The sequence below is a fragment of the Electrophorus electricus genome, chromosome 4 (genome assembly GCF_013358815.1).
Source record: "Electrophorus electricus isolate fEleEle1 chromosome 4, fEleEle1.pri, whole genome shotgun sequence".
NCBI lineage: Eukaryota > Metazoa > Chordata > Actinopteri > Gymnotiformes > Gymnotidae > Electrophorus > Electrophorus electricus.
In genome coordinates this window covers 3,064,455-3,088,982 of record NC_049538.1, presented here as the reverse complement: position 1 = coordinate 3,088,982, position 24,528 = coordinate 3,064,455, and the positions used below count along the sequence as shown (strand labels likewise).

General features: G+C 44.4%; 1 protein-coding gene across 1 annotated transcript; it reads left to right on the top strand.

Moving 5' to 3' along the window:
• Nucleotides 1–87: 87 nt before the first annotated feature.
• jpt1b (Jupiter microtubule associated homolog 1b) lies at nt 88–7,243 on the top strand. Its single transcript, XM_026995780.2, has 5 exons — nt 88–290; nt 2,748–2,887; nt 5,121–5,236; nt 5,835–5,862; nt 6,752–7,243. The coding sequence occupies exons 1-5, from the start codon at nt 235–237 to the stop codon at nt 6,865–6,867; spliced, it is 456 nt and encodes a 151-aa protein (XP_026851581.2). The 5' UTR covers nt 88–234; the 3' UTR covers nt 6,868–7,243.
• Nucleotides 7,244–24,528: the final 17,285 nt, after the last annotated feature.

Sequence of the window (24,528 nt, the reverse complement as noted above, 5' to 3'; positions counted from 1 at the left end):
CTTTGATCGACAAGCAAGCCCTCCAATCAACGGCTGCATATTCTCGGGCGCTAACCAATGAAAGGGCGCGGTCTTCGTGTGGGCTGGCGTAAAGTCTACCGAGCGGGGCTTCGCTTAGATCCATCCGAAGTCGGGCGGAGTCCATGCGGACAGTGGGGACGGAGGATTCAGATAATTTAGCCAGTTCATCTTAAGGCATACGGAGCAGTGAAGCGACAAAACGACCCTGACGACATGACCACGACGACCACTTTCCAAGGGATGGATCCTAGTGCGAAAAATAGCTCCAGGTAGGCGAAAGTGACTTAGGGAACCGTTGGAGCAAACAAAAGAACGGACCCGGGGCAGTTGGACGCCAGCTGTTCGTCTACGAAAAATGACTGTGCCCGTTCACTTTAGCTGTGTGGGCCGTCTGTGTCGAAACGATGTTCTGGTATATTTTGGCTCCAGCTTGCTGATGAAAAGCCCGTTGTCTGTCGGATAATGCGCTGAAACGCTAACGAGCAGCCAGCTAGCTGTGTTTCTGCGTTTAACTAGCTCGTCTCGGTCGGCGTACCGACACAAAACGATGGACCGCAACGTATGTGGTGTTAATAACCGATTTAGACGTCGGTGTGTTGAAGTGAGGCAGTAAATCAAAGCTAAAAGTTTCCCCCGAGCGAGCTAACCTATCCTAACTAGCTGGTTAGCCGTCCTGGCTAGCGGAGACATTTCCATGGCAACCCGCCACCTCGCCTTCCTTCCCCGTGCGTACCGATCGCGCTTCCGCGGTGGAGCCGCGGGGGTTTATCTTCCTCCAAACTTTGCCGGGCAGACAGGACCTATGGGCAAAATTCTGTTTCTCCGTGCAGAAGCGACGGCTGTAGCGGGCTGAGCGCCTGTACTGGCGGATGCGTCCGCTTACGGATGCGCCCGCCGGACCGTGGCTCCGGGTGGCCGTCGCCGGGCTGCTCCGCAAGGCCCCAGACCCAAACCGCGCTTTGTCCTTGTATGGGTGTCGGTGCGTGTCGAGTCGTCAAGCCACACCGCCTCTTTGGCAGGCGAAAGTATTCGCGTTACGCACCCCAAGTCGAATTTGTGTGTCGAATTTGCTGGGGCCTCCTCACCAACTTTCCGACGATGCTGCAGGCGGGATTTACCGGCTGAGATTTCCGAGTCCTGGTGTAAAAATCCGCTTTGATCTAGTGCGGGTCTCCGCCAGAGAGGGCGGATGGCCCTAAAGCATGCATTCCTAAAGGACGGGTTCGGCTAGATCTGTCGGTCCTAGATTGAGCAGACGTCTTACAGGATCGACTGGACGCAACATGTTGATTTCTGCATTGCAACCGTGTTATTCGTTGCTCAAAAACAGATATGTTGATGTAATCCAGCTCTGCATACTGGAAATATCTCATGAACTGGATTTAATGCGCTCGGGGAAAGGTTAGCGTAGTGAATGTGGGTCGTACCCCAGCGCGAAGACAGGCGTTTTATTGGCGTTTTCCAATCGAATATCCACTCTTGAACCTGTATTCCGAATATCACGGCGATTCCCACTTTGTAAAGTACCGTCTTAGTTGTCGCTGTAAATGACTTAGCCTTTTATTGTTGGGTGGGGTCTCGGAAATGGCATTTTCTGCTAGCGGTAGTGTCTGTCTCGGGGGGTTCACCACGATCTCCCTCAGCATGAGGCCACGGCGTTATAATCAGCGGCCCCTGTCTGGACGGTAGGTTATCAGCACGGGGTTTTTGGAAACGCGATTGCCCACCCCTTCGCTTAGACCTTTAGGATTCCTTACAAAGCGGCGGACGGCGCTCGCCCCGGACAGCTGCCGTGTGTCAGCTGGCGCCGCCAACATTTTTGCGAGGCACGAGGAAAGGGGGCGGCAGCCTCGAGCCCAGCGCTTTCCTTTGGAGCAAAATCAGTTTTTCTACAAGGTTGATCGCGGTTCAAACGTTCAAGGTTGCCCCCTTTCGCCGTTTGCGGTCGTTTGCAAGCTCACCCGCTAACCTGCAGATGGGGGTCTGTGTCGTGTGTTGCACGGGGTTTAGGGAGTGGAGACCCTCCCTTCTAGTATTGGCTCTGTGCTGGCTAGACAGTGGTCTCCGCAGCGCCGCTCAGTCAGCTGTGTGTGTGTGTGTGTGTGTGTGTGTGTGTGTGTAGTGTAGTGTAGTGTTGAGGGGGCGGGCTCTCGTGCTATAATTCTCCTAAAGCTGGCTATTGTAGGCACGTGAAGTGAACCAGCACACCCCTACAGCTGTTTGGCTCCGTTAATGTCACAGCCTGATCGTGCATCCGAGATGCTGCCCTGGTTCCTTCTTCCTCCGCGTGTGCATGTCCATGCGCCGATTTCAGTCTCAGGAGGTCCCGCCGTGTGTTTCTACTGATTCGCAAAGAATGTTTATAAAGAACATTTTCCAGATGTAAAAATGACACCAGACCATCAGCTGATCGGAGCTCTCTTCGGCTGAGGAGAATGGCTGCATACCTGAGTGTGTTTTTATCAGACATGGCCCAGTGCCGTGGACGCGTGTGTGCTAGCCTGACGATCCTGATAGTTACCCTAACCTGACCCATGATGCTGGATTCTTGAGTTGGTGAACTAACCTCAAGGGTTCCCACAGTTCCATAGATCTTTTGTGGAGGACTCCAGGTTCCTGTTAGCTGATGTCCAGCGTATCCTGGTCTGGTATTGAAGGAGCCATATTGGTAGAGTACCAGCTGTGATTGTGGCGATGCCCCCGTGTGCTTCGATGCTCCTCTCCAGGGTGTTGCGGCCTCCAGGTGGAGCCTCCAACATCTGCTTCGGCACAGATGAGGACAAGCCAGCGCGCAAGAACAGAATGGCATCCAACATCTTCGCTGAGCCTGATGACCCCCACGCCCATCGGAGGAACAACCCGCCTGGTACGCACCCTCCTGCACGCTCTGTGCTCACCAGAGGAAGGACCCTCCCGTGCACAAATTTCCTTGTTTGCTTACCTCTTTATTGCTGTCTCGTGTTGGCCAGAGCTGTCACTATTAAATAAGCTGTTGCGCTTGTAAATCTTCTGTTCAGCACCAGTGTTCGTGTTTGTTTTTGTTGGTTTGCGTTGCATCACTGCACGCCCCCTCGACTTGTGACCTCCGTTACTGTTATCACCGGAAAGCAGAAGGTTTCCGACGCACGCCACTGTTAAACCCCGTAACAGGAACAGCACGGGTTTCCTCTGAAATTCCAGTAGCATTACTCACTGTAGACCCAGCAGCTGTGTGAAGTTGTGTCTGCGGCCGCCTGGCTGCTGATTTACTGCAGGAGATTTCTCCGTCATTTCCTGTAGAGGTGACCTCATGGTCTGGCAACTCCGCCTCCTGATGTGAGAGTCTACAGGAATTAATGTCCGGGAACATGACCTGGTGTGACATCACCCACACATGGTTCCAACCCCCATGACTGTGACCATGCTGTGTGAGGGAGGCTACTGTTAAAGCCATCACACTTTCTTCCGTCCGCCTATGTGAGCAGATAAGAGATCCAACTCCACTTACCAGCCTGGCATGTACCATTTGCAGTAAAAGGTAGGGGTGTGTGTGTGTGTGTGTGGGGTGAGGTATAGACAGGCCGGTAGAATCTAACATCATAACTCTGTCCTGACTGAGTGTTGAGAGCAGTGCAGAGTGTTCTGTGATTAGTCACCCACCCACACACCCACACCCACACTGGAGTCTTGGCGTGTTTAGTCCTGCGGTAAAGGCTCCAGTCCCCAAGCACAGTGAGACCAGCGACCCAGAGCAGGGAGAGATCAGCGGCGGGCTGGTGTCGCTCGCCTGCGTGCGTGTGCGAGAGAAGCAGAGGGGGGCGGGACACGAAAGGACAAAGAAATGGACAGACGGACAGGAACAGGGAAAGACGGGCGGACGCGTGGGGCACGCAGACGGAGGTGGCCGTTTAAGACTCTGGGTGGACGCAAAGGCCTGGGCGCTAACCGGTCCAGTGACCTGCCCAGCCGGAGTGCCACACAATGGCCCCACTCTCCGGCACTCCAGCCCAGTCCATTATCTCCCTCCACCGCACAACAGCCTCTCTGTGGGGCCCGTTAGCCGCCAGTGTCTGGGGGGGAGACCTGCAGCATGCCTGGCCCTGTGCTCCAGAGCCCCAGGCCTGTTCCAGGGCGCATGTTTGCTCAAGGGGTGTGGATGGGGCTCACGTGCCAGCTCCTGTCAACAGAAACATGACTGCTGCTGATTTTGTTGTTGTTATCTGTGGCGGTGGTATTGATTTGTAATTGGAGTCGTTTCTGTTTCTGCTAATTGGTTACGGTTCATTTGTTACAGTGTCAGTGCAGACATGGTTTACGTGTGTGCTGGTGAAAGATCTTTGGCTAGTCAACCAGATCGTGTGTGTGTGTGATTATTCAGTGTGTTTATTTATTATATATCTTTCAGGCTTCTCATTCTGGAGGGATTGACTCTGATGGCTTAAACATGCAGGACTCTTCAGATAACTGGCTCCCTCTCCTGACATCATAAAACCGCACTAAATCTGACTGTGTTAAAATAGTGGAAAATATGTCTCCCTGTTTCCTTGCCGAGAAGGACAGGCCTGGGGCAGTAGGAGAGCGAGACAGGCACTGGTGAAGTGCTCTTCCTAACGTCACAGAAGGCAGGGTGGGGTCACCTGTGTTTGTGTAATACGGCCATCAAAATAGTCTGGATATGAATGTCAGATTTCGTCACGTTCACTGAGACGCACGCTGAAACCAGTGCCTGCTGGTCCAGTCCTTTGCTAGGAAGGAGGTCCCACAGTCCCTCTGACACTTCGCTGCCTTGTAAAACCCCTCAAACGAGGGTTTTGGGTGATGGGAAACGTGATGTCACTGCAGTGGATTAGTCCCAGAATGACTTCAGTGCAGCAAAACCCGCCTCCTCACTGATGAGCTCTTGTTACCGTGGGAACCCGTCTCCACCTCAGACACACACACACAGTGCTGGGATATTTCCAATAAGAATGTATAATTTTTTTGTTACCTTGGTAGTTTTAGTTTTTACTCTGTTAACTCCCTGCGAGTGACTGAGCTTGCGGTCGTTTGGCTGATGACGACAGTTACGGACCCCTCTGTGGGTCATGATGATGATGATGATGATGATGCTGCTGTTGCAGGTGGGGAGGCCAGCGGGGTGCTCTGTGGGGAACACTCTGCCCCTCTGAGGAGGTGCCACCAGCCGCCAATCTTCCTGAACGACTCCGCCTCTACCGAGCACCAGTCCAACCCTGTGGTGAGTGCACGCACAAGCGACAGGGGGGCGGTGGAGAACAGAAGAACCGTCTTCTACAGCCGCTCTCACGGTCAGCTTTTCGCCTCCGACGTCTTCCTCTGCGTCTGTGGGTTTGTGTTCGTAGTTCGACGCCCTAGTGCTAACCTGCGTGAGTGTACGTAGGCCTGTCAGATGGGCTGGGTTGTGTGGGATCGGGGAGGGCAGCGCCCTCGTCTCGTTTAAGCGCTGCATGACATGAGCTGCTCCAGCCCTGAGCCACGGCGCTGCACGGTGCCCCTCCCCCCAGCAGCTGCTCGGGATTCACAGCACCATTTAAACCGCTCTGTTCATGGTTGAATACAGGCCTCATAAAGCCTGATGTGATGTAGCAAACGGAGGCTGGAAAGGAGCCCAGTCTGAGTCCTGGACCCGTAACCACGGCGACGGCCCTACTCGCGTGCGTGCTGACCTGGCTGTCATGCAGACTTCACATTTGTAGGTGGTCGCGTGAGCGGTCTCGGTGAGTGTGAGCTGGGTTACATCTGTGTGGAACTTAACCTCTCTCTCTCTCTCTCTCTCTCTCTCTCTCTCTCTCTCTCTCTCTCTCTCTCTCTCTCAGATTGAAAACCAGGAGCCAGAGAGCTACGGTGAGAGTGGTTTCCTTTTACTACTTCATGCATGAACTTATGGGAGTGCTGCTCTTTTGACAGTGAGAGGCACTCAACAGCTGTCAGTCCTAGGTAGATGGCCCCACCCCCTCTGAGCCACATTAGGTAGAGGGCCCCACCCCTCTGAGCCACATTAGGTAGATGGCCCCACCCCCTCTGAGCCACATTAGGTAGAGGGCCCCACCCCTCTGAGCCACATTAGGTAGAGGGCCCCACCCCTCTGAGCCACATTAGGTAGAGGGCCCCACCCCTCTGAGCCACATTAGGTAGATGGCCCCACCCCCTCTGAGCCACATTAGGTAGAGGGCCCCACCCCTCTGAGCCACATTAGGTAGAGGGCCCCACCCCTCTGAACAGTAGTGCATTACCCACATTCAGGTAAAATGCAACCGTTTAGATTCCCACTGGAAGCCATTGTTCTGAATGCTGTTTCCATGCTTTGTCATATGCAAAAGACACCCTCCACTTCCCTTTTGAAGGGTGTGTGTGTGCGATTAGCCTGCTATACCTCTAGCTTCATCTGTAACACAATTTTTTTTTTTTTAAAAAACATTTCCTCCTAGTCTGATGTTCCTTTGCGTGAGTTTTTCATGCTGATTGGATCCCTACCCTTCAGGCTAAATGGACTCCTTCCACAACATCATGGGAGTTGCTCTTTAACAGACCAGACAGGCTACTTTGTTTTCAGCAAATTACTTCTTGATCTTGCTTCCCGACGATGTTGTCAGTCAAACCTTTTCTGCCAGCTCTGTATGAAGTATAACTGGTTTGTTTATAGTGAACGTATGTTTGTGTTTATCTGAGCATGTCATGTAGCTGAGTCCAGTCCAACATGATTGTGGTAAACTGTGTGTGTGTGTGTGTGTAGATCAGTCAGAGGAAGTGGAGGTGTCTGAGGAGCAGCAGAAGGACGAGCAGGCTAGCGGTGCCGCCTCTGGCCGCAGAAACCCCCCTGGTGGCAAATCCTCCCTCATACTGGGCTGAGCGCGCACTTTTTTTTTTCTTTCTCTCTCTCGCGCTCTCTCTCCTCTCCTCTTTTTTTTTTTTTTTTTTTTTTTTTTTTTTTTTTTTTTTTTTTTTTTTTTTTTTTTTTTCTAAGAATTCACTACGTCAATTTGCTCATGTGAGCCATGGGATTTTCTTCGCCCACTACCACCTGTGTGTATTTTTTTTGTTTTTCTATCGCATAAAAAGAGATCGTTGGCAGAAGCACTTTATGTAAAAGCTCCATTTCAGCCCCGCTAGGACCGGCGCGCTCCCTCTCGCCCTCCGCGCCGTCCAGCGCGAACCGTTTCCAAGCAAGAAAAACATTTGTTGGCGCAAAATTTCTAAGTACAAATAAAGATTGATTATGAATTTGCCTGGCGCGGCTGGTGTTCTGTGGGCCGGGGGAAGGCCGGCGGGAGCGGACGAACCGGCCACGTAAGCGCAGCACACAGCGGTCCTGCGCGGTATCCCTCCGCCTCGGCCTCGTCGTCCCGGGCTGCTGTTTGGCTCAGTGGCCACGTGGTGGGGCTCATGCGCTGCATTTCTGCTTTCAGAAAAGGAACATGTTTCTCTAGGGTTGCACAGAGCAGCTATGCAGTGTCCTAAGAAAACTGACTCCCCCTGGTGAACACGTGAAAAATAGTTTGTCTTTTTGATATTTTAATTCAAAGTACTAAAAAATTGCCACAGTGGCCCAGTTATAAACGTCCCTGGCACTATAACAAATCAAAGTTGAGTGTATTTCCTATTTTGGGTTTTAAAGTTTGCCTGAGCAATTATGAACACTCAAATGGTCATCCCTAACTTCTGGGACATAAATATGAGGTGAGACACCAGATAAACACCCTTAATCATCCATCAGCAATGAGGGAGGCTGGAGAATACAGCAGTGATGTGGGACCAGAGGTTGTTGAGCTGCCCAAATCAGAAAATGGCTACAACAAAATTAATTAGGTAGTTTGAAAATGACAATTTGCACTACCAGGCCAATACTAAGTTTAAAGCAACTGGAGATGTTAAGAATGTCTGGAAGAGGGCGTTTGTGTGTTGCCGCCACCGCACACAGTGAGGAACAGGAGGGTCTGGGGCTAGAGTCTCCCAGGAGCCCAGCTGGAGAAGTGTACACAGTAGGTAGGTCTTGGGGTCCGAATGTCTCCCAGACGTTCGGGAGGATTGCCAGAAAGAAAAGTCCCAGCTGTTAAGGACCAACAAACTCAAGTGCTCACTGCTTGCCAAGTGCTGCTGGAACTTGCAGTGGGACTATTCTGCGGTGAGAGGAGAATGGAGGAGCACTTTTTTGGCAACAAACACAAGAGGTCAGTTTAATGTAAACACAAACAGCCATGTAGACAAGCCTGATCTCCACTGTGCAGTGGCAGATTTGTGAAGCTATGAAGCTGTTGTGTTTTTTTGTTTTTGTCTAAAGTCCCTGGGCAGCTTCCTTGGATGCACATGGTATCATGAAATCCAAATTCGTGAAGATAGTAAATTCAAATTTGACTGCCACAATATATAACATTTAATATACACTATATTATTACTACATATCTGTACAGAGTATATCTGTACTACATAGTATTTTATATACTATACAGTTACATAGCTACTATACAATTTTTAGAGGGAGGGGTGACATGTAATAAACAGATCGATCAGATGAGCAGTAGGAGGGGAATAAGGTAGCAAGGCGGCAAAGTAGATTGAAAACGACACATTTGTTCCAACAATGTAAATAATTCCTTCAGGTAGGGGCGCAGGTGACGAGAGGAAGGTGAGACTCACAAACGGGGCTCGTGTGCCTGAGTGTTTTGGAGTTAAATGTATAAATTCTTACTGTGACGTGGAGGAGTTAAATTTAAAAAAGTCTCATACTTTCATTGAGCATGTGTATTTATGCTATTATAAATGTTTAAAGAATGTACTTGAGTACAGTAAGAAAGAGCTTCATACTTCATAACTGATGCAGAATTCATTTATTTATTTAAATCTGTTTAATTATATTGTCTGACTAAAATACCGTCGTGGCTGGAAAATCTAGAGGCAACTGCATTATTTCACCACAAGATGTCAGTAAAGCGCCACATTTGAACTTTAGACTAAAGACTCACATATGCTCACATACACATACACTCATCACTTCCTTAAGAACTTCAAACCACAGAAAAAATAGGTGCATTTATGTGTGTACAATTATGCATATGACATTATTTATAGTCTATGTCTATTATGTCTATTATGGAGACTATAAATGTCATTTCACTACATGTCACCTGTGTCCCTACCTGAAGGAAGGTCTCACATTTCTGGAACAACCGTGTCTTCATTTTCAAACGTCTACTTTGTTTGCCTTGCTAACGCTTAACACTTTTTCCTCTCTTTCGTCCAATTGTCAATAAGAGCAGCTCTAACTGCGCTTCTTAAAACATTTCCCCCATTTCCACTCCTTCTGCTCAGTTGAACTGTGTGTTTTTCCTCCCCATACTAAAGCAATCTGGGTTAGATTCGTCCTCGTTGGCCAATAAAAGAGCCATCTCCAATCTCCCTTACCTGGCCATAGTCGTGGAAGGGTCAGAGCTTCACGGCTTCAGGCTTTTCTATCGAGAATCTGGATGAGCTCTTGAGGTAATAAAATGATATTATAAGCAGAAAAAGAGGGATGGTCCAGAATAAACTGGTTTCATGCAGGAAAGGCCTCTGTAGGCTTCAGTGTAAATCCTCAGGCCTCTTTGACAGGCCTCTAGGGGCCTCAGTCGAGGGAGATCCTGGGTTCGAAGATGGGACAGCCCGGGCTAGCACAGAAGAACCAATATGGACATCTGGTGATAGAGAATATGATCGCCTTTTAAAAAAATAGAAGTAGTTCAGGTTGAACATAATGGTACCAAGAACTGGTTGGTGTAAGTATCCAATATCAATTTGCATACATTGAATAATGTTTGGTTTGGAGACCAAAAGTGGAACCTGGACAAGTTTTTATGAAAACATAAACATGGTTATGAAGAAAATGTCATTCTCCAGACAATGCCTTTTTTGTAGCATTGAGCTCAGAATAAAGACGGGACCAGCTCTTCTATTCAATTAATTCCAGAGTCTGCATCTTTATTTTTAGTTAGTGTGCACTGAGTAAACAGTCTTGAACTTAGGAAGATCTAGGAATGACACTCTTTAAGTGTGACTTTCATAGTCTGTGTAGTACTGACTCTGCTCTCTTCAGAGCTACTAAAGATCTGCTGCTTTCAACTGTCAGTTTCCTCAACATTTCAGTCCTGTTGGATCTAACAGTAATTGAACAGTACAGAATAAAATGTCTCCCCCAGAACCCACTACGAACAGAAAAGTACAATTTGAACTTTTGTCTAATCCATAGAATTAGAATTAAGAGATTTCCTCCTTTACGCTTTCATCCCAACTGTGTTCCCATGAGTGGTAGTGATGAATACTCCCCTTGAGGGGTAGTGATGAATACTCCCCCTGAGTGGTAGTGATGAATACTCCCCCTGAGTGGTAGTGATGAATACTCCCCCTGAGTGGTAGTGATGAATACTCCCCCTGAGAGGTAGTGATGAATACTCTCCCTGAGTGGTAGTGATGAATACTCCACGTGAGAGGTAGTGATGAATACTCCACATGAGAGGTAGTGATGAATACTCTCTATGAGTGGTAGAGATGAATACTCTCTCCATGAGAGGTAGTGATGAATACTCCCCCTGAGTGGTAGTGATGAATACTCTCTATGAGTGGTAGAGATGAATACTCTCTCCATGAGAGGTAGTGATGAATACTCCCCCTGAGTGGTAGTAATGAATACTCTCTCTGAGTGGTAGTGATGAATACTCCCCATGAGAGGTAGTGATGAATACTCTCTCCATGAGAGGTAGTGCAACCCAGGAAGTTCACCTCACAGGAGGTGAAACTTGCACTTCTTCAGCTTGCATTAGAGGTTATTGTGAAGGAGAATGCACAGGAGAGTGGTCAGGAGGGTGCACAGGAGAGTGTCCAGGAGGGTGCACAGGAGAGTGTTCAGGAGGGTGCACAGGAGAGTGTTCAGGAGGGTGCACAGGACCACACAATCTACCAAGGAACTCCCTTAGGTCCTCAACAGTATGCTGGGACACAGAAGGTGCTGTGGTAGCCTTTCACAGTTCCCACCAGCGTGTGTCACTCCCTGCTAACTCCACGCAACATTGCTGCGTGTAGCCTCCGAGTAATTTCGCTCCCTAATAACGCCCTCTTCATTCTGCGCATGTGCAGTGACTGAGAAAAGGAAAGCGAATCTTTTCGGGAACTTTTTATGTCCGTGTGAGGTTTATTTTTCTGAACAAGAAAATAGATCTTTTTAAATTTTCTATGTGTATTAGGGAAGATCAGTTTTTGGTCATTTCACAAACATGTCGAGTAGCTGTTTCCCAAATGAAAAATTAGATTAGGCATATCATATTACATATCATACATGTCACCAATATCTACATCAAATAGACATCACATTGCTGTTCTTATATGACGCGCTTAATCAAGACCATTTCCAGAGGAGAGGACAACATTTAACTGTACTGTTTACATTTATATAGAACAAAAAAGGCATTCCATCTGGCGAAGATTTTCTGTATTCACTGTGCTTAAATTATTTTACAAGATAAGCCTACAACAGTACGGTACTGTCCCTACACGGTGATTAAGACCGTATCAACTTGGTAGGTCGCAAAACGAAGCGCCGTTTGGCAAAGAGCAGCTACGCAGGGCACAATGGAGATAAACTTTACACAAAGTTCGTGTTTGGTCATATTCAGCCGTACTATCTTATTATCGAGTTATTATCGAGTTATTATCGGGGGAGCGTTCCGTGACAATCTGTATAGCTCTTTCTTAAACATAAATTACAAAGTTGGATAATAAAGCTTATTAAATCTATCACACCAGGAAGGTATTTGCCTAAAAATATTAGAAAATGTTACAAAAACAATTTATTAAAAATAAACTTAAATATGGTTGATTTAAATAGAAGACTAAAATTAATTTAAACAGTAAAATGAAACAAATTGAGAAAGCTACGTTAAAAGGAAGAGTAACAAAGTAAACGCCATTTTGAAAAAATCCTCAAGTAAATAAAAGTGCAAAAGCATCAAGTAATAGTGCAGTTAAAAGTATTTAAAAATAAAAAGTATTTAAATCGTCACGAGCACCGCACGTCATCTGGAAGAGTATGACGACAGCTAAGTGTTCCAGTATCTTACTGAGGAAAGGAAGGTTTGATATAGGATGGTAGATGTGAAGGTTACAGGGGTCAAGGCCTGACTTCTTCAGGACTGCGGTAATGGCAGCTACTTGAAGTTGGGAGGAACATAATCTGAGCTAAGTGAGGCCTTGATGATCGTGGCGATGAATGAAAAAAAAGTGAAAGCTGGCAGGCTTTAATCAGGGGGGTCGGCAGAGGAGCTAAAGTACAAGTAGTTGCTTTAGCGCCAATGACGAGCCTGGTTACAAAACTCTCATTGACCTGGTGACAAGTGGAAAGATGGTTAACAACTGGAGGGCAGGACAGAGTGAGATCAAGGGGGCCAGCAGAAGTGAGACAATCTGGGTACAATGTTGCTGACCTTCTCATTGAAGAGAGCCTCTTGCTTTCATTAAGTTCAGAGGTAAACCACAGGCAGGGTGATGGAAAGTCACAACTCAAGTTCGAAGAGGAGCATGCTGGTTAAGCTCAGCTGAGACCGTGTCAGTGTAATGACTGACCAGGACCTCAGGAGATGTGAGTGGCTGTGAGATGGGAAACTGGTCAAGGGTGGGACACATGGAGTCTTATGCACAAGATCGAGGATGTGACCCTTAGACACAAGGAGTCATACACACATGATCAAGGATATGACGCTTAGTGTGGGTGCCAGAGGCTACATATTGGGTGAGGTCAAGTAGTGCAACAGGTCAAGAACATCAGCAGAATGAACACAGTATGTCAGTATGACTGTTAGTCACCTGGCAGTAGTATTGAAGGGAATACTGGACAAAATACAACTAGCAATTCAGACAGCACAGATAGAGAACAGGTACAGAACTAGACTTAGGCTGGCGGTAGACCAACAAGCTCAGTAAGAGCTTTGACCCCACAATTTTCAGAGCAAGGCATTCAGAGAAGTACTCATTACGTTAAGACTAGTAACTGACTAGTACTCATTACGTTATGACTAGTAACTGACTAGTAGTCATTACTCATTTTCTCACTGCTTACATTTATTTTTTTTCTGAGTTTGCCCAACAAACTAAATATATATCGTGGGGACATTTTCAGCATCTGAACATTGAGGAGGACGTGAGGTAGAGACCTGGGGGGCTGTAAACACTGTGTCACTGCCATTGTGCCACATCACCTCCACAACCAGCCGGACGGGAGCGATGAAAATAGCTCCAGCCACATTCACAGTCATACAATCATCCAGTCTGCTCCAGGTGTCACTTACACAAATCATACTCAGTAATTGTTTCATTATCAATTTGAGATTTAGATGATAAACATCTTATATTTAGTAATCCTAACTTCAGATTAGAGTGGTTGTTGGTATTAGCATAATCTAGTTTAACATTAAGTAACGTTTAGCACAGATTTTACGGGATCTGTTTTGGAAAATAAGGAACAGACACATTCTCAGCATGGTGTAACATAAGTGACATCTCCGTGCAGCTCGCAGACAGTCAGATTAGCTGGTTTGTCTCCAGAACTTGTTCCTGGTTACTCAGTTCCCACTACTGCCAATGCTGCTACACCATCACTATAAATCCTAGCAGCTGAAATGAGAGCAGCACTCTCACATCTATAAATGCCACATTATTTTCTGAGCAGTTTGCACATATGCTGTACACAGCTGTAAAATCCATAATGGCCTTGCCAGTGATTAAGGCCGTACCGAGCCCCACTGCTAGTGTTAATGCTTGCTCCGTGCCACCTGTTGCACATGGACTGCTCTTACATGCACTGCGTACCTCAGCTTTTTCCATTCAAAAGACTCATCCACTGCAACCTCAAATGGAATTGTTCACTGTCTAAAATAAACTATCTGTTTATTTTCGGAGTTTAACAGCATGCCTGGCCTCGGTGTAGTTAACACACACCGTGGAACGAGCCGTTTTTCCTGCTTACGTCCACTAGCAGTTCCCACTCTCCAGTATTTCTAGCCTGTGCTCACTGTACCACACCTCTCTCTTGTCTCCTGCAACCAGAGCTCTTTCACCAGGCTGCTCCAACGGTGTTTTGCTGAGTGGGGCGACCCTGTTGGACAGCCGTGCTGCAGACGTCATAGCAACCACCTAAATACCACAGCAACCGATAGCGATGGTGGAGCAAGCACCTGTGTTCAGCCGTTTGCAAGCAATGTGGATTTCCTTCAGGAAATGCAAATCTTGTTGGCTTATGTTACAAGAACATATTTACTGATTGGCACACTTCAGGCACACCTGTTGTCTGAAAGAAATGTCAGTAATAATGTCCTCTTTTTGCACTCTCTCTCTCTCTCTCTCTCTCTCTCTCTCTCTCTCTCTCTCCCTCTGTCTCTCTCTCTCTCTCTCTCTCTCTCTCTCTCTCTCTCTCTCCCTCTGTCTCTCTCTCTCTCTCTCTCTCTCTCTCCCTCTCTCTCTCTGTCTCTCTCTCTCCCTCTCTCTCTCTCTCTCTCTCTCTCTCTGATAACAACATCAGCTAAATGCCATAAATGTAAATGAATATCTAAGAATGAAGGCGGTTCTGAAGGCAAAAGAGGGTGCATGCGAGCTGCTACTCGCAAGGTGACCCTAATAAAGTGGCCAGCGAGTATATTATTTGGGATTAGGGATGGAAACAGAGAACAGGTGAGGCTGGGAACAGTACTAATGCGTAACAAAGGGGTGTGGCAACGTGCGGAAATGTATAAAAATAACACACATGGTGGCACGCTAACAGAGATCAAAACCAAAAACATGAAACCATGTAGCAAGTGGCACCAGGTGGACGAGGGCGTAGCGGAGGGGGCCGTTGCAAATATTTCAATTTCTACTGTGCCCAGCATCCCTAAATATTCACAGCAAATGTTGACTGTAATAAATACAGATTAATTTGTCCAGCTGTCAAGAGAAATGCAAGAACACACATAATATCTTCTGTGTCGTGGTATGGCAGAGCATTCCAAATGAAGGTCTTTGATCAACTACAAACCCCTTGACCCACATCATGTGATTAGTGTGTAGGGAATACCAGGACACTGCTTAGGGCCCCTCTGCAGCAGGACAAACACGGAGTATGTGAAGAGATTGGAACTGCAGAAAATTCCACAGGACCCCCTGGACTTACTGTGTGCCACTGTGTCTGTGTCCTAGTGCGAAATAAGTGTTCACAATCAGATTATGATCACAAAACATGTGCAATACTTTTAGATTTTTGTTAATTGTTTGTAAATTTGTAGTTATGTTGTTTTCTTATTGTTACCGCTCTTAATATGTTATGTCATGTTTAGCACTATAGTGTCTTGCACCTCTAATTTGACAATAAAGCATTCTAATTATAATTCTGACATTAAGATATCTGTAATGGTGAGGGGTGGACGCAAGTGTGGAGAAGAGCGAGATTTAAACGCTGGTTAAACACAGAGTGTGGCACGGGCAGGTTATGTGAATGGTGGCCAAAAATGTAGTTGTAAACAGGCAGAGGTAAATCCCACACAGGCACAGCGCAAACAAATCCAATGGGAACAGGCAAGGGAGTAATCCAAAGACATCGAAAGAATAAGATAATCCACAGCTCAGAAACATAAGGAGGCAAACGAGACTTCACAAAGTTACACAGACACAAGAGGGATTATAAAGGGAAACACATTAGAGAGAACGAGACACAGGTGAGGCTAGTAATGTGAGACTGGGAACGCACAGGAGGTTTATGGGAAATGTAGTCCGCTGTAGACGGTATTCTAGCAGAAGGTGTGATGGTTACATCCACAGTCTCAGACCTTTTTTTAAAAAAGCAACAAACTCTGGTGAGTCCTACAACATATCTGTTCAGTTTTTCTGTTCTTATATATTAAGTTGTAGTGAGGCATGTGTATGTGTTTGTTTAGTTATTAATAACACCACTCCAGCCCATGAAGGACATGGCGAGTATCTAACTAATATTTTTTTTGTTTTTTGTTTTACTTTGTCATTTCTGTAAATCTTAAACTTCTGAAATAATGTAGTAAGAGTTTCTGAGTGTTAAGAGAGAACATAATGTAAAAGTTTAAGACCTTTTTAAATTCCCCTTAGTACTTGTGGAAAATGAAACAAATTGAGTCCTACAACAGTTCTGTTGTTGTATATGAAATAATACGGAGGCATGTGTATGTGTTTGTTTAGTTAAGAATGCCTCCCCTCCAGCCCAGGAAGGACATTGGGAGTAATGAGCATTAATATTTGTTTGTGTTTTTTGTACTTTGTCACTTCTGTAAATCTCATGTAGGAGGTTCTGAGTGTTCTGAGAGAACACGTTTTGAAGGTTTCATCTTTTTGTCCGGTGGTGTGTTGGCTGGGGCTGCTGCTCTTCCAGTACCTGAAGCGTTCTGTACCTGCAGGTTCGTGCATTTCGTATGAAGTACTAAACGCTGTCTCTCATCGACAGACATTAAAGGTGCTTTTTACGTTGGCTTGACAACATTTGCTGTTACAACAGGCTATGTGAAAGCCTTCTTCACAATCTTTACTAGTTGAGAGGTATGCAAGTGCAGGGGCTAACGAGAGTGTGAAATCATGGTTACTCGTCCCAAACTGTAGCACACATGCACTTTAAACTAGGGACACACTGACTTGACTCTCGACCGTTGAATGGTGTCAGTCTGAAGGCTGCTGCTGAGTGATCATCGTATGGTTCCTTGATTTTTCCCAAATTCCAGTATATATCTATTGCACATGCTCAGAACATACGTATGTGGCATTTCATCAGCTGTAGTCTGTTTAGTGTGTTCGAGTCATAGACTGTATATACAGCCTATGATTATATAGTCTATGGTTATACAGTCTATGATTATATAGTCTATGGTTATACAGTCTATGATTATACCGTCTATAATTATATAGTCTATGGTTATACAGTCTATGATTATATAGTCTATGGTTATATAGTCTATGTATATAAAGTCTATGATTATACAGTCTATGATTATATAGTCTATGGTTATATAGTCTATGATTATATAGTCTATGATTATATAGTCTATGAGTATAGTCTATGATTATATAGTCTATAATTATATAGTCTATGGTTATATAGTCTATGTATATACAGTCTATGGTTATACAGTCTATGGTTATACAGTCTATGATTATACCGTCTATAATTATATAGTCTATGGTTATACAGTCTATGATTATATAGTCTATGGTTATATAGTCTATGTATATAAAGTCTATGATTATACAGTCTATGATTATATAGTCTATGGTTATATAGTCTATGATTATATAGTCTATGATTATATAGTCTATGATTATACAGTCTATGAGTATAGTCTATGATTATATAGTCTATAATTATATAGTCTATGGTTATATAGTCTATGTATATACAGTCTATGATTATACTGTCTATGATTATATAGTCTATGGGTATATAGTCTATGTATATACAGTCTATGATTATGTAGTCTATGATTATATAGTCTATGGTTATACAGTCTATGAGTATAGTCTATGATTATATAGTCTATGGTTATACAGTCTTTGATTATATAGTTTATGATTATATAGTCTATGATTATATAGTCTATAGTTGTACAGTCTATGATTATATAGTCTATGATTATATAGTCTATGATTATATAGTCTATAGTTGTACAGTCTATGTATATGCAGTCTATGGTTATATAGTTTCAAGTTTCATGTTTGGTGTGTCCTTAGACCAACACGATTAACTACAGTGAAAATCTGCAGCGTGCAGACACTGATAACTGCAGTGACACTTACCTGTTAGACAATGTGTTGTGTCCTTCATTGTTTGTTTATTTATTATTTTTTGTGCAAAAAAAAATCTTTATTTTGTTTGTATGTATAATGATGTGGTCATTAATTGCAGGGATGCTGGGAAGGCACACTCCTTGTAGGAGAAGAGGAAGAGGAAGAGGACGATGAAGAGGTCCACCCTCTGAACAACCAGGCTCATGAAAGAAGGGGGTCTGGCTGCCAGGCACGATTCAGGATTAAATAAATTGTGAATAAACTCAATTCCAAAGCAACGGGATAGACACAGATCTATGTTCCTTCATGTTAAGGGTTCATGCAGCACAAACACTTAATACATTTAACTGCAATGACACTTTGCCTGTCTGACGGTGTGATGTGCTCTTGACCCTCATGAATGCTTTTATGCAAAAATGATTCGTTTCTTTGTTTTAGTGTTTGCATTGTTCGCCCGTAGCATAACATGGTCAACAACAAGGAAGTTAATTAACCAACCTTTGGAATTTCTTTCAAAGATATGAGTAGGTTCAATGAAAAAATCTGGAAAATCTGATTAAAATCACTGAAGATTTCTGTAGTCGGGTGTGGGATAGTTCGATAGCCCAGACAAACCCAGGCAGGCTGAGGTGGGTTCTGCTACTAAACTACCAGCAACTACCCACCACGCAAAGTTCTAAGTATGAATCAATTTATTTCAAAAAACACTATAAAACAGGCAATTATATTTGTATAGTGCATTTCATACCTGAAGGTAATTTAAAATCTTTTACATATACAAGAAAAAGCATGAAAGGATTAGTGTTATAGTGTTATGTCAAATATTTAAATTGGAATCTGTTTTTTCTCTCCAGTCAGAGTAAGATTACTGACTGACTTGAGTGAGTCTGTGAGCCAAAAACAGCAATGCTGACATGAAGGGCTTGAGTAGGATGAACTGTAGTAATGGAGACACTTTTAGTGCTCCGGGACACTTACATAAACCTATTACCATATCATAGTAATAAGTCTGTAAGTAATTTACATAAACCTATTAACATATCATAGTAATAAGTCTGTAAGTAATTTACATAAACCTATTACCATATCGTAGGAATAAGTCTATAAGTAATTTACATAAACCTATTACCATATCGTAGGAATAAGTCTGTAAGTAATTTACATAAACCTATTACCATATCGTAGGAATAAGTCTGTAAGTAATTTACATAAACCTATTACCATATCGTAGGAATAAGTCTGTAAGTAATTTACATAAACCTATTACCATATCATAGTAATAAGTCTGTAAGTAATTTACATAAACTTATTACCATATCATAGGAATAAGTCTGTAAGTAATTTACATAAACCTATTACCATATCATAGTAATAAGTCTGTAAGTAATTTACATAAACCTATTACCATATCATAGTAATAAGTCTATAAGTAATTTACATAAACCTATTACCATATCATAGTAATAAGTCTATAAGTAATTTACATAAACATATTACAGTAACGCGTGTGGCCTGAGTGCCTAAGGGCAAGGGGCAGGGCGCACAGGCTCCAGCGACATGGACGAACATTTATTAACACATAAAGACAACGGCACTCACATGTATTACAAATGAGGAACATGAACATGAAACAGTTAACATTAAACAAACACGATAAATATAGATATATCTAACAATGTCGAGAATAACATTTAACTTTACAATTAACATCAACATGCTACATCCACATTAACACGTTACATCAACAATAACCAAGACTGCACACTTTGACACAGGTTTATATAAATTTAGACAAACAATGTGCAGGTGTGTGCAAGTGCAGTTACAAACAACCCTCCCACTGCACATGGCGGGCCAAACCAAGTGGTTGCGAAAGGCGAGCTTTCCGTGACAATTACCATATCATAGTAATAAATCTATAAGTAATTTACATAAACCTATTACCATATTGTAGTAATAAGTCTAAAAGTAATTTACATAAACCTATTACCATATCATAGTAATAAGTCTATGAGTAATTTTAGTGCCACATAGCCTGAGGAAGACTGTGCTTGGTTCAGCACACGGGCTGGTTGCCATGGGGCATTTCACCCCTTTAGGGCCATGGATTATTTCACTAAGCAGTCTGAGGCCCATGCTGTCCTGGACCGGCGCCATGACGACTGAGCAGCTACTCTAGAAAACTGGGGCCGTGACCCGAATTCATCTGGTTATCTCCCACTGATCGGCAGGTTATACAGTGAGCTTGTAATGTCTGAGTACAAGCTGGAGGCTGATAGATTCATTCATTAGTTTTGGTGATAGTTGATCAACATAGTCAGCTTTGATGATCATATTTTATCATCAGTATGAAATGTTTTTAGGGGCCAGTGCAGTGTAGCTAAGATAGGAGTAATATGATCAACCTTTCTAGTTCTAGTAAGAACAAACTCCAAGATGGCTGTTAACCTCTACCATACCTCAGTGAGAAACAAAACTAAAGACAAAACTAAAGGAATGATGTGGCACTAAAATTACTTATAAACTTATTACTATGATATGGTAATAGGTTTATGTAAATTACTTATAGACTTATTACTACGATATGGTAATAGGTTTATGTAAATTACTTACAGACTTATTACTATGATATGGTAATAGGTTTATGTAAATTACTTAGACTTATTACTATGATATGGTAATAAGTTTATGTAAATTACTTATAGACTTATTACTATGATATGGTAATAGGTTTATGTAAGTGTCCCGGAGCACTAAAAGTGTCTCCATTACTACAGTTCATCCTACTCAAGCCCTTCATGTCAGCATTGCTGTTTTTGGCTCACAGACTCACTCAAGTCAGTCAGTAATCTTACTCTGACTGGAGAGAAAAAACAGATTCCAATTTAAATATTTGACATAACACTATAACACTAATCCTTTCATGCTTTTTCTTGTATATGTAAAGCTTTTTAAATTTCCTTTGTGTTTATTCATAATTTATTTAATCCTGAATCGTGCCTGGCAGCCAGACCCCCTTCTTTCATGAGCCTGGTTGTTCAGAGGGTGGACTTCTTCATCGTCCTCTTCCTCTTCCTCTGTATATACAGTCTATGATTCGAACACACTAAACAGACTACAGCTGATGAAATTCCACACATCTTCTGTGCCTGTACAATAGATATTAACTCCAAAGGAAACAGCTGCTTCCTAAAGATGCAGCTTGTTGATAATAAAGAGAATACTGAGTTCTCAGTGACTCACAGCTCGTCTTGAGCTCAAATCCTTCTATAAAATGACATACAGTAACATTAAGATGATGACAAAAGTTCCATCTGTTCTCCAGATAGAGAATAGAACTACTTTCCGTGCAGCAAAATATGTCAGTCGAGCACACTGCCTCTGTTGGACAAATAAACCTTATGCAGTTTATGTCTAGATTATCTCATTTTGAGTCAAATTTAGACTGAACAGCCAATCAGAAACTTGAAGAGCCAATGCTGATTCAACATGCTCAATCAGCCAAAACATCACTAATGAGGTCCAACTACAGCCATCGGTGTGGAACAGCAGGTGTACAGGTGACAGTCAGTCTGCAGCACCATCCACCAGACTGACACCATCTGATGGTCGAGAGTCAGGTCAGTGTGTCCCTAGTTTTAAGTGCGTGTGTGCTACAGTTTGGGACGAGTAACCACGATTTCACTCACTCGTTAGCCACTTCCGTCTTTGGCCCATGGCTCAAATGGTGTCTGATGAGAAATTAAAAAAACAAAACAAAACTAGAAAGTAAAGATTGTGAAGAAGGCTTTACAAAGACTGTTGTAACAGCATGAAAATTACGTAAACTGAAAATCAGTACTGTACTTCCCAGTAGTTCAGTCAGTACAGGAAATTTAGTTTAGTTCAGTCTTTACAACTGAAGGAGTTATAAAATCAGTGGGTTCCTATGGGAAGATGGAGGGATGAATGAAAGGATAGAAGGGGTGGATGGACAAGTGGCATCATCATATACTATAGTCCATTTTGGTCTCAAGATGGCGGCGCCCTGTTCGGCTGCGGCTACTCCTGCTCCCACTAGTGATGTGCGTTCTATGTTAAATGTGCTCTCCATTCCAACACAGTCCAATGAGAGATTGGTGTGTAGTCGTAGTACTTTGCTTGGACTATGCGAGTCCAACTCATCAAGCAATTTCTCGAGCAGTTTAATGGCTTCGGGAATCAAAACACTAAGCGAACTAGGGATTTTACGACAGCAAGACCCAGAGGCCTGCACAGCAACGGTCTCGCCTACCATCACCGACCGACGCTGGAGGCGGCGCAAGCACTGCGACAGACCACGCAAGCGCGGCGCTTGAGTGGGTATTAGAGCCAGGCTACATGCTAACCCCCACAGAGCGGCGCATCCATCTGTTCTGCTGTCTAACGTCCACTCGCTGGAAAATAAAGTGGATTATCTGAGACTGGATTTAAGCACCCAACGCAAGGTGAGGGACTTCTGCACCCTTGTCTTTACTGAGACGTGGCTAAAAGCCACTGTGCCATTAGCATGGATGGGCTAGCAACAGTCCGAGCGGACAGAAGCCTTGTTCTCAGTGGCAAATCTCGGGGAGGTGGTGTTTGTATTTACGTCAAGGGAATTCACAGCCATTAGTATCTCAGCTGTGTACATACCCCCACTGCCAACAAAAGAGACGCACTTTCCTTACTGTACCAATCTGTCAGCACGATGCAAAATGCCAACCCGGATTTGTTTATATAATTGCTGGAGACTTTAATCAGACCAACCTGAGGACAGTACTGCCACATTATTACCAACATGTGGACTTTGCGACCAGGAGAGAAAACACAATAGACCAGGCTTACACAAATACACAAATATTCAAGGCAGTCTCCCACCCCCACCTTGGAAAGTCAGACCACCTCTCTGTCATGGTAATTCCAGCATACAGGTCACTGCTAACCAGAGGCAAGCCAGCAGGGAAGCAAATAAGGATCTGGCCAGAGGGAGCAGTCTCAGCACTACAGGACTGTTTTGAATGCACTGACTGGAATGTGTTCAAACAGGCTGACAATGTCACCCAGCACATCCTTTTAGAGGAGTATGCTGAGTCTGTGATGTGTGATGTGTGGAAGATGTGACCGTTGTCAAAAATATCAGCACACGTGCCAACCAAAAACCCTGGCTCACGAGAGAGGTGCATATGCTTCTAAGGGCACGTAATGCTGCATTCAAGTCTGGGGACAAAGATGCTCTAAGATCTGCTAGAGCCAACTTGAAGCAAAGCATGAGAGCAGCAAAGTGTGTGTATGGACACAAAATCCAGAGTCACTTCACTGACTCCAAATACCCCAGGCGCTTGTGGCAAGGCATCCAATCGATCACGGACTACAAACCACGCCCAGTACCCAGCGATGACGACACTGACTTCCTCAACATACTCAACACCTGCTTCAGCTGGTTTGAGGAGGCAAACACTACCACAATAACAAGCAGCCCTCAGCAAGGATGATGAAGTACTCGGTCTTGACTCAGCTGACGTCCGGAGGACCCTATGCAGGGTCAACCCTAGGAAAGCTGCAGGTCCTGACAACATACCAGGGTATGTGTTCAAGGAGTGTGCTGACCAACTGGCGTACATCCTCACAGACATCTATAACACCTCCCTGAGCCAAGCCATTGTTCCTCAGTGCTTCAAGGCCACTACTGTTGTGCCACTGCCAAAAAAGTCACCAGCATTACCGCTCAACGACTACCGCCCCGTAGCGCTCGCTCCCATCATGATGAAGTGCTTCGTAAAACTGGTGAAAGACCACATAATGTCAAGACTTCCTGCAACGCTCGACCCTCTCCAGTTTGCAAAGCGCCCTAACCGCTCCACTGATGATGCCACATCAGCAGCGCTTCACCGAAGCCTGACCCATCTGGAGAATAAGAACAGTTATGTGCGGATGCTTTTCATTGACTTCAGCTCCGCCTTCAACACAGTCATACCCCAACACTTGGTAAAGAAACTCAGTCCATTAGGCTTTGGCATTCCATTGTGCAACTGGTTATTGGACTTCCTCTCAGACAGACCACAGACAGTACGAGTTGGAGTAAACACCTCTGAAACCATCATCGTGAACACAGGAGTTGCCCAGGGCTGTGTGCTAAGCCCTCTGTTGTTCACCCTGATGACTCATGATTATTATGCCAAGCACAACTCAAATCACATCATTGAGTTTGCAGATGATAGCATGGTAGTGGGCCTCATCAGCAATGATGACGATTCGGCATACGAAGAGGAAGTAAATCTATAACATCAATGGGAGAGGATGGAGGGATGAAAAAGGATGAATAAAGAATGAATGGAGGAACTTAAAGGATGTTTTATGGTATTAGAGCAGACATATATAGTACTTTTTGGGGTTATAGCATATAAAACAGGAGCTAGAAGGCAATAAAAATGAATTGATGTCAATGGGTGAAAAGCGAAGGATGATAAAGAAGGGATAAAAGAGTGGTAGAGGTGTGAAAAGTAGATGGTTGAATTTCCATCACCCATCAGATCATGCAGAGCAAGTTCTGGTGGCGTCATCTTGAATTCTGAGGAAATGGGAACAATCTGAACACTGTCAAGACAGTTTAGTACTTAAGAGATGTACGAGACATATGAGATGTATGAGAAGTATGAGATGTACAAGATGTATGAGACGTACAAGACTTACGAGATGTACGAGATGCATGAGATGTTCGAG

Coding starts and splice junctions, on each gene's coding strand:
- jpt1b (XM_026995780.2), top strand. CDS start 235: ATGACCACGACGACCACTTTCCAAGGGATGGATCCTAGTGCGAAAAAT. Junction 2,888..5,120: donor TCGGAGGAACAACCCGCCTG/GTACGCACCCTC, acceptor CTGCTGTTGCAG/GTGGGGAGGCCAGCGGGGTG. Junction 5,863..6,751: donor CCAGGAGCCAGAGAGCTACG/GTGAGAGTGGTT, acceptor GTGTGTGTGTAG/ATCAGTCAGAGGAAGTGGAG.